The sequence below is a fragment of the Alosa alosa genome, chromosome 22, assembly GCF_017589495.1.
Source record: "Alosa alosa isolate M-15738 ecotype Scorff River chromosome 22, AALO_Geno_1.1, whole genome shotgun sequence".
NCBI classification, from domain to species: Eukaryota; Metazoa; Chordata; class Actinopteri; order Clupeiformes; family Clupeidae; genus Alosa; species Alosa alosa.
This window is the reverse complement of record NC_063210.1, coordinates 28,186,270-28,197,427: the sequence shown is the minus strand read 5'-3', so window position 1 is coordinate 28,197,427 and position 11,158 is coordinate 28,186,270. Positions and strand designations below refer to the sequence as shown.

General features: G+C 42.0%; 1 protein-coding gene across 1 annotated transcript; it reads right to left on the bottom strand.

Annotated features, from left to right (window-relative positions):
* Positions 1–272: 272 nt before the first annotated feature.
* On the bottom strand, positions 273–6,311 carry ypel3 (yippee-like 3). Its single transcript, XM_048233448.1, has 5 exons — positions 5,898–6,311; positions 4,862–4,980; positions 4,197–4,240; positions 2,243–2,351; positions 273–1,586 (listed from the first exon to the last, which is right to left on the bottom strand). Exons 2-5 carry the CDS (start codon positions 4,976–4,978, stop codon positions 1,497–1,499), a joined length of 360 nt encoding a protein of 119 aa, XP_048089405.1. The 5' UTR covers positions 4,979–4,980; positions 5,898–6,311; the 3' UTR covers positions 273–1,496.
* Between the last annotated feature and the right edge of the window lie 4,847 nt (positions 6,312–11,158).

Genomic DNA, 11,158 nt, shown 5'->3' with positions numbered 1-11,158 from the left:
CACCTGTTTTCCACATCCACACACCTGTTATCCGCATCCACACACCTGTTTTAAAAGCAGCCACACACCTGTTTTAAAAGCAGCCACACACCTGTTTTAAAAGCACCCACACACCTGTTTATCAGCATCCACACACCTGTTTAAAAGCATCAACACACCTGTTTAAAAGCACTTTTAGCAGGTAGAAATGACCAGAGACACACACACACAGGTAGAGATGACCACAGAGAGACAGACACACACACAGAGATGACCAGAGACACACACAAAGGTAGAGATGACCACAGAGCTTTAATGTAAAGTCTTACGGTTAAAAATACACTTCCATAGTGAGAGCACATAGACAAAGCTACACACACAAGGATATACACACTCACACACACTCACATGCACACACACAATCACGGATAGTCACGCACGCACACACGGATACTCACGCATGCACACACACACATTCATGGATACTCACGCACGCACGCACACACGAACACACACACATACATTCATGGATACTCTCTCTTAATAAGAACCAGAGCTCTAAGATAAAAGTCAAATAAACAAACAAATGAAATAATCATATCTGTACACATCATTCCACTCGACTATATTTACAGCATGGATCTGAATATCCCAACATCTTCTTCCTGATTTGATATCCAAAGTAACTTAGAGGTGTGTGTGTGTGTGTGTGTGTATATATATATATATATATATATATATATATATATATATATATGTGTGTGTGTGTGTGTGTGTCTCAACAGGACATTCACTGCAACCTAGTATTCACATGGGCCAACACAAAGACACACACACACACACATGCGCACACACGCACGTACGCACACTCTCACCAACTGTGCTGCTTCTGCACTAATTGTTTTGATAGTGCTGTAGGTCAATTACACCTTAATGACCTTGAAGAGGGGAGAGTCCACACACACACACACAACTCAGCATTTAAATGCATGTCTAGAAATGCATACACACACACACTCACACACAATAAAATCCTATACATATACAGTATATCTTACAACTCTTGCGCACACACACACACACACTTCAAAAAAGGCGCCTTTTCCATTCTCAAATCAACCTCAGGCATAACCGCTGTGTTGACATGACTTTTGTGTTGTGGACAAACGTGTGTGTGTGTGGACAAACGTGTGTGTGTGTGTGTCTGTGTGTGAGTGACATTAAGATAACATGGATCTTATTCTTATGGACTGCATGAAATTCCCACGATAAAACTACAAATTGCTCAAATAAAATTCTGCAGAGCCTCCTTGCTGACACACACACACAGACACACACAGCACTGTTCTCCCCAGTAGAAGTCATGCATTGGGATACCAGGCTAACAGAGGTGCTGTGCTGAAAATCTCACACACACACACACACACACACAAAAAAGACGCGGCGCACATGCTGAAGTCGAAGAGGCTGCGGGCCTGGGCAGAGTTGCCATGGGGACAAGGGAAGCGGTCAGCCAGTCAGTCCCAGCCGTTGTCCTTGATCATGTGGGAGAGTTCAATAATGAACTTCCCTTCCTTGTACTTCTGACTCAGCTCAAACGCCTGCTCCTGATGGGGCACACACACACATCACACACACACACACATCAGTATCAGCCTTACACAGTGGCAGTGTGTGTGTGTGTGTGTGTGTGTGTGTGTGTGTCTGTCAGGGGTGGGCAAACTGCAGACCGCGGGCCGGACTCGGGCCGGACTCGGCCCGCTGAGCATTTCATTTGGTCATCAGGCTGCTCGCTACTTTGTCCTGCGATAGAGACGACGTTGGCTAGCTTTACTGCAAACTGCTCTTCACTCTCCTAGTGGGGTGCGGCCCGCCAGCCAATATTCAAAACCAAATGTGGCCCTCCCCTGCTCTGTGCTCTTTTGTGTGTGTGTGTGTGTGTGTGCTGCCTCTAAGTGTGGTGGCTGACATGTAGTTGTGTGTGTGTGTGTGCTGCCTCTAAGTGTGGTGGCTGACATGTAGTTGTGTGTGTGTGTGTGTGTGTGTGTGTGTGTGTGTGTGTGTGTGTGTGTGTGTGTGCTGCCTCTAAGTGTGGTGGCTGACATGTAGTTGTGTGTGTGTGTGTGTGTGTGTGTGTGTGTGTGCGCGCGTGTGCTGCCTCTAAGTGTGGTGGCTGACATGTAGTTGTGTGTGTGTGTGTGTGTGCTGCCTCTAAGTGTGGTGGCTGACATGTAGTTGTGTGTGTGTGCGTGTGTGTACTTACATATTTCCAGCCGAGGGTCGTGTGGCAGTTCTCACAGTAGATGTCGGCCACAGCATGAAGTCCAGTCAGCAGAAGCCGCTCCTCAGGAGGACCACAGCCCACATTCACCCTGATACACACACACACACACACACACACACACACAACACACACACACACACACAACACACACACACACACACACACACACACACACACACACACACACACACACACACACACAATACAAATTGAACTACAGGCAATATACATCAATCTCATACGAAGAAACAAACTACTGTCCACACACACACAATTGAAGATGGGCACATGCACGCACACATGGAGCACGCATGGAGATGGGCACGCGCACACGCGTACACACACACACACACAGAGTTGAAGATGGGCACACACACACAAACACCCACTGAGAACTTTCACACCACACACAGAGAATATAGACACACACATACACACACACAGGGTGCGATTTGTGTAAAAACCAGAGGGGGGGGATGATTTTAAGTTTGTAACCGCCCCCAAAAAAAAATGAACGAACGATTCATAGCCTAGTAATGTCATGGCTAATAATACCCTATATTATTTTTGCCACCTTTGTAACATTTTAGTTTACCGTGGTGTATGACTTTAAACAGCGAGTGTGCTTGGTATGATGATCAGCTCCTCTAATGCAGGATAGGACTACGTTTTGACAAGCATACAAATTCACCTTGTTCTTGCCCCATCTGAAATGACTCCTCTACTTTTGCTGCCTCCATCCTTTCTGTATTTGTTGTGTAAAAAAAACGTTGTATATGATGGCACTGAAGTCTTAAGTTAGTGAATTGGCTAACAGTTTTAGTTGGTAACCAAATAGCCTACACATTGCACTACACGCGTAGGCTACGTGCATTCTCTCTCCTGCTGATTTTCGTTCAGTAGCCAAGTGCGTAATATTGCAAAAGTTGAAAAAATAAATGTGTTTATTGTAGCCTACAGAAAATAAATAGCCTATCATACTGTCAGTTAATTGCCTACAGTGCAGTGAAGAGTTTGGAGAGTAAAGTTATAGGGCAATTTGAAGTTTTATGAAAATAATTTACGAACCAGAACATAAAGACCATGAAGCTTCTATTTTTTGCAGCTGTTAAAACACCCGCTAGATAGTTTAAATACCCACCAACATTAGTTTTGCAGTACAGATTATTTCTAAAAAGTTATTTGTCTACTACTGGCTGATTTATCAAACGAGTGCTTTCTCGGTTAGTCCTCCGCAAACTACAGGTGTTTTGGGTAGAGAGCCATTGAATAAGCGATGCCAAGCAATTTCTGTAACACTTTTGTGACATTCAGCAAATATCTCCTCATTTGATGTAAGTTCCTTCGGACAATAGGCCTACGTTCTACTCTACGTGCAGTTGTCCTCCATCTCAGTTGCATCAGTTTTCTAATTTTGAAGGTTCTAAAACATTATTATGCTTTACTGAATCCTTCTCGTTTTCCTTCATTTGTCCAGCTAACTTTTCCATTGAACCCATCATTTATGATGGATTACACACTCGACATTCTGAAATGTCCTGCACGATCAAGGCCAAATTAAGTTATCACGCAGCCACTGTGTCAGCAGCATCAGTGCTGACGTTGACGGTGCGTTTCTGATGTCAGATTATTATGTAGGCTAGCCTACTAGACTGTTCTCACGTTGCAGCGCTTTACTTATATGAAGTAGCATTAATCAATATGAGGGGCAGAGGGGGACGATAAAAATAATTTAGCAGAGGTAGGGATATGAAAACCAGAGGGGGGGAAATCCTCACCATCCCCCCCTACAAATCGCACCCTGGGTACTCACACATACACACACACACAGGGGTACTCACACACACACACACACACACACAGGGGTACTCACACACACACACACACACACACAGGGGTACTCACACACACACTCACACACAGGGGTACTCACACAGAGTTGAAGAGGTAGGCCCGACCCTGGCTTCCCTGGAAAGACTAATAGAAAAACACACTAGTCAATCACACACCTCCAGACACACTGTGTGTGAGTGTGTCTGTGAGAGTGTGGAGAGGAGAGAGAGAGAGAGAGAGAGAGAGAGAGAGAGAGAGAGAGAGAGAGAGAGAGAGAGAGTGTAGTTACAGTCATCCAATATCTGTGTGTATGAGAGAGTGTCAGAGTCCCTTATCTTGTAAGCAGGAGATAAGAAATGTTTCTAAGCTACCATACACACACACACACACACCTTGCCGTCTCACTCATGTGCACCCTCTCTTTCCAACACACACTAACACAGATAGAAACATATGCTCACCTAACCAACACATATAAATACATACATCTTTTACATGCATGCACACAAAACACACATTTTATTCAAAATAACAAACACACACACTCACTACCTCCTTTCTCCTGCTCACACACACTGCATCTAGACACACACACCACACACACACTCACTACTTACTTTCTCCTGCTCACACGCACGCGCACACACTGCATCTAGACACACACAGTCACTACCTCCTTTCTCCTGCTCACACACACTGCACCTAGACACACACACTCACTACCTGCTTTCTCCTGCTCACGCACGCATGCGCACACACACACACCTTTGAGATGAGGTCATCATGGTTGGCCAGGTGAGCACGGCAGTGGACACAGCTGTAGCGACGGTGGCAGGAGTCCAGGTACGCCTGGAAGGTCTTCGCCTTGCTCTGCTTCACCATGACTACGAGACACACACACACACACACACAAACACACACACACACACACATCAGGATGGGAGTTTGTGTGTGTTTGTATCGATCTTCAGAGTGTCTTTTTACCAATTGAAGAACAAAAGTTTGTGACACAGAAAAAAAAAAAATTATGATCAATTTAAATCTAGATCTTATTGTGATGTCAAACTCTGGGAACAGAGATGCCAAAACAACTCCTGCAGACACACACACACACACAGGACAGCAGGCCAGGGGCCCAGACTTCTCTCTCTCTTGCTCACTCTCACTCTCACTCTCACACACACACACACAGACCCTTTTAGGTGATCTAGAGTCTTGCATACACATAGAGACTCTCCCTCTCCCTCTCACACACACACATAACATTCTGTATGTTTTTAAGGCACGTCAGACATCTGCTTGTGTGTGTATTCGAGGATCTGTTTCCTGGTTGAGTGATCCACACGGGAAACGCGCAAATGACCCAGTTCTAGCCGCTCGCGGTCTTGTCCCATATAAGGCAGCGGCCCAGGTCGGCTCGAGGGGCGAGAGGTGGCCTCCTCCCGTGACATTTTACTCCGGCAACCCTTTGAACTTCGGGGGTTCTAATCTAACTGGGCCTGCTGAACGAATCTACGCCATAAAATTGACAAGCTTGGGCTTGTGCGTGATGCTTGCGCTTTATTCCGCCCGTAACTGCGTCTGACGCAGCCCCCCCGAGTTCCCGGTCATGGAGCAGACAAAAACACCGAGAACCCTTCGGGCCCTTAGTTCCCGCGCGACATTCCTGTAATTCTTCGTGCCTGATATAGCCGAAGTTACTGCGTTAATGAGCGACGCCAAGGGCTAGTCAGCTAGCGTGAACGCTGGCTATAAACCACCCTGCCAAACATCGATGCAATATTCTTAAATATGCACTTACCGATTCGTGACTGCTTCTGATGAATCAACAGCTGAACGAAGTACACACAGGGATCGGTTTGGTCAAATCATATGCATCGGAACGTGGCGGAATCCGTGAATAGCTCACCGCTTTCTACAAAACAAGCATGGACGAGTGCGCACCACCAAACAAACAAACCAGCAAGCGTGTGTGTGCTGCCGCTGCTGCGGCTGCTGTGGTCCGTTTTGTCCGTTTGCTGGCCTCCTCTCGACCGTCTAGCTCGGCTGTTTAACGTAAGGAGAGCCCTTTCTTTTACGCACAAACATAAATGTCCAGTCTCTTCGCAGACTTCGCAGCTGTTTGATGTCGGTATTGTTGGACTGGTGCCGCTGTCAGCTCGACGGGATTCTGTCGCTCTGTTTACAGTCAGACGCGCTATCTGAGGAAGTCTCATATACGTCACGCAGTGCAAAACAAAACTCTACCAGCCAATCACAGGCGGCAAAGAAGGATCCCAAATATAGGTCAGCCAATCAGGACGCGCTCCACGAACGTTTATGCTCACTCCAACTTAGATAGATAGATAGATACTTTATTGATCCCCAAGGGGAAATTCAAGGGTCTCAGTAGCATACAGACATCACACACAACATGCACTTACAGCAGAAATGGTAAACATAAGTATAAGTATAAACATATAACTAAACTCCACTGTACAATAAAGACAGTATAAGATAAGAAAGATAAGAAAACTAACAAAACTAAATACTAAATACACTATATAAATTAAATTAAGAAAGTCCAATGTGCTTGAGGGTGATCAAGCATAAGACGCTTGTAGTGACAGGGCCGGGACTGGTGAGGTGCTAAAAGGAGTGAGTGTCATGGTGAAGGTGCAAACAGTAGTCCAACCATAGTCCTTAGTTATGTGTGCCTGGCAAGGTGCTCAAGAGAGTGAGTGTCATGGTGACACTTTAATGACATTTAATGATATTTTAGAACCCTGTGCTACAGTAATTTGCTAATTATTTTAATTGTAATGTAATTGTTATTTTTAATGTAATTGGTACCTTAGACCTATATAATGTGCCGTCGGACTTAAACCTTAACTTTGCAAATATTTAAGAAATTATGGCAGAGCTTATAAGATTAGATTCCTGCTTTAGTGACAGCAGCCTGAAGGAATCATCAGAGTAGTTTTGTGTTTATGTGTTTGTGTTTATTATGTGTTTGTGTTTATTATGTGTATGTTCCTAAGCATTAAGTAGTTTTGTGTTTATGTGTGTGGTCCTAAGCATCAAAGTACTTTTGGTTGTCAGGTATTGGATTTTCTTGGATTGTTCTCTTTTTTGAGTGACTGTTCAATCAACACTGTTCTGCTCATCTACCTCATGTGTACTTCAATCTTACAGTTACAATAGTATTATTAATACATTATCATTCCACTGAACTGCCTTGCACTATATTTATATTTAATCAGTCTAATACTGATATTGCACTATTCCCACCCTCTTTTCAATGTATATGGCATCTTGCTTGTGCCTGCTGAGGTGTCCATGACTTGGCAACCTTGACACGGATGAGAAGGAGGCGGTCATCCCCAGCCGCACTCCCATGGACAATAGCATTACCCTATAGCACCTTAGTGTCTATTTATTAGCATTACCCTATAGCACCTTAGTGTGTATTTATTACCCTATAGCACCTTAGTGTCTATTTATTACCCTACACCACCTTAGTGTCTATTTATTACCCTATAGCACCTTAGTGTCTATTTATTAGCATTACCCTATAGCACCTTAGTGTCTATTTATTACCCTATACCACCTTAGTGTCTATTTATTACCCTATACCACCTTAGTGTCTATTTATTACCCTATACCATCTTAGTGTCTATTTTACCACCTTAGTGTTTATTTATTACCCTATAGCACCTTAGTGTCTATTTATTACCCTATACCACCTTAGTGTCTATTTATTAGCATTACCCTATAGCACCTTAGTGTCTATTTATTACCCTATAGCACCTTAGTGTCTATTTATTACCCTATACCACCTTAGTGTCTATTTATTACCCTATACCACCGTAGTGTCTATTTATTACCCTATAGCACCTTAGTGTCTATTTATTAGCATTACCCTATAGCACCTTAGTGTCTATTTATTACCCTATAGCACCTTAGTGTCTATTTATTAGCATTACCCTATAGCACCTTAGTGTCTATTTATTACCCTATAGCACCTTAGTGTCTATTTATTACCCTATACCACCTTAGTGTCTATTTATTACCATTACCCTATAGCACCTTAGTGTCTATTTATTAGCATTACCCTGTACCACCATAGTGTCTATTTATTAGCATTACCCTGTACCACCTTAGTGTCTATTTATTACCCTATACCACCTTAGTGTCTATTTATTACCCTATACCACCTTAGTGTCTATTTATTACCCTATACCACCGTAGTGTCTATTTATTACCCTATAGCACCTTAGTGTCTATTTATTAGCATTACCCTATAGCACCTTGGTGTCTATTTATTACCCTATAGCACCTTAGTGTCTATTTATTAGCATTACCCTATAGCACCTTAGTGTCTATTTATTACCCTATAGCACCTTAGTGTCTATTTATTAGCATTACCCTGTACCACCTTAGTGTCTATTTATTACCCTATACCACCTTAGTGTCTATTTATTAGCATTACCCTGTACCACCTTAGTGTCTATTTATTACCCTACACCACCTTAGTGTCTATTTATTACCCTATAGCACCTTAGTGTCTATTTATTACCCTATACCACCTTAGTGTCTATTTATTAGCATTACCCTGTACCACCTTAGTGTCTATTTATTACCCTACACCACCTTAGTGTCTATTTATTACCCTATAGCACCTTAGTGTCTATTTATTACCCTATACCACCTTAGTGTCTATTTATTACCCTACACCACCTTAGTGTCTATTTATTACCCTATACCACCGTAGTGTCTATTTATTACCCTATAGCACCTTAGTGTCTATTTATTAGCATTACCCTATAGCACCTTAGTGTCTATTTATTACCCTATAGCACCTTAGTGTCTATTTATTAGCATTACCCTATAGCACCTTAGTGTCTATTTATTACCCTATAGCACCTTAGTGTCTATTTATTACCCTATACCACCTTAGTGTCTATTTATTAGCATTACCCTATAGCACCTTAGTGTCTATTTATTACCCTATACCACCTTAGTGTCTATTTATTACCATTACCCTATAGCACCTTAGTGTCTATTTATTAGCATTACCCTGTACCACCATAGTGTCTATTTATTAGCATTACCCTGTACCACCTTAGTGTCTATTTATTACCCTATACCACCTTAGTGTCTATTTATTAGCATTACCCTGTACCACCTTAGTGTCTATTTATTACCCTATAGCACCTTAGTGTCTATTTATTACCCTATACCACCTTAGTGTCTATTTATTACCCTACACCACCTTAGTGTTTATTTATTACCCTATACCACCTTAGTGTCTATTTATTAGCATTACCCTATACCACTGTCACACGGAGCTCTATCGGTACCAGGCCCCAATGCACCACACCACACACAAACACCTGACTCCACTATTACACACCATGCATGTTGAGCTACTGCTAATTACCAGCCAAGCTAACTTTGTGGGTGCACACACAAGTTGTTTGTAGTAGCAGTTTTTCATAACAGAAGTACCTCATAGTTAAATAATCACAGACACAGGTTTCAATATTGTCTTTAATAACTTATCTGAGCGTGGTGAGTGGGAGCCACGCTTGTTTGTTTGTTTGTTGGTCCTCTCTCTCTCCTGCAGCACTTCCTGGTGACTAAAGGACCCGAGCTGTGGAAGCCACCTGGCTTTGTAGTGCCAGCCTCGTTATGATCTGTGATTTCATCCAATTGTTGTTAATTAAGTGTAAATTAAGAGTTGTGAAGAAATCAGGGTTTTGTAATGTGAATGGATGTGTTGTATGTAAAATGTGTAACCTTTTGGCTATTTTGAAATCTTGCCATTGTTTTGTAAATGGGAGATTAATGGGGTTTGGTATGTGTACAGCTGTTTGGGGTTAATTGTAGGGGAGGGGCTAGTGGTATTTAAGACCTCAGAAAGAGGTAGCTCTCGCTGCCCATTTTCATTGCGGTCTGGTTTGTGGTCATGGACTGTGCAGTTTTGTTCTTCAGACTGGCAAGTTTTTCTTTTTCTTTAGATACATTTTGTTTTTGCTTTTAGTTCATAGGCCTACAATATTTTGTACATTTTGTAAACTTCAACTTTATTTTTTGTTTCTTTTATTTTTGGTCACTTGCTCACTTTTGGAGAACCTTGGACTGTAAATAAAACCTTCCTAGCACCGGAGTTGCAAATCTTGGCTGAATCATCATTTCGTCACAGAACCCATGTGACAACCACCTTAGTGTCTATTTATTAGCATTACCCTATACCACCTTAGTGTCTATTTATTACCCTACACCACCTTAGTGTCTATTTATTAGCATTACCCTATAGCACCTTAGTGTCTATTTATTAGCATTACCCTGTACCACCTTAGTGTCTATTTATTACCCTACACCACCTTAGTGTCTATTTATTAGCATTACCCTATACCACCTTAGTGTCTATTTATTACCCTACACCACCTTAGTGTCTATTTATTACCCTATACCACCTTAGTGTCTATTTATTACCCTACACCACCTTAGTGTCTATTTATTAGCATTACCCTATAGCACCTTAGTGTCTATGTATTACCCTATACCACCTTAGTGTCTATTTATTACCCTATAGCACCTTAGTGTCTATTACCCTATACCACCTTAGTGTCTATTTATTAGCATTACCCTATAGCACCTTAGTGTCTATTTATTAGCATTACCCTATAGCACCTTAGTGTCTATTTATTAGCATTACCCTGTACCACCTTAGTGTCTATTTATTACCCTATAGCACCTTAGTGTCTATTTATTACCCTACACCACCTTAGTGTCTATTTATTAGCATTACCCTATAGCACCTTAGTGTCTATTTATTACCCTATAGCACCTTAGTGTCTATATATTACCCTACACCACCTTAGTGTCTATTAATTACCCTACAGCACCTTAGTGTTTATTTATTTATTAGCAAATGTACATACTGTATTTATTTTCATACATAGCCATATTCTACTGCCTTCATTCTATTCTTACTGTTCTGTTTTATTCTTTTATTCTTTTTATGATTTTTATTTTTTATTCTTATATGTTAAGTGAGTGTTGTACTTTGAGAGC

Excerpts from the sequence above, each read along its gene's own strand:
- ypel3 (XM_048233448.1), bottom strand. The coding sequence starts at position 4,978 with ATGGTGAAGCAGAGCAAGGCGAAGACCTTCCAGGCGTACCTGGACTCC. Across the intron at positions 4,241-4,861 it reads ATGATGACCTCATCTCAAAG|TCTTTCCAGGGAAGCCAGGG; the intron begins GTGTGTGTGTGT and ends TTTTTCTATTAG. Across the intron at positions 1,587-2,242 it reads CGACCCTCGGCTGGAAATAT|GAGCAGGCGTTTGAGCTGAG; the intron begins GTAAGTACACAC and ends GTGCCCCATCAG.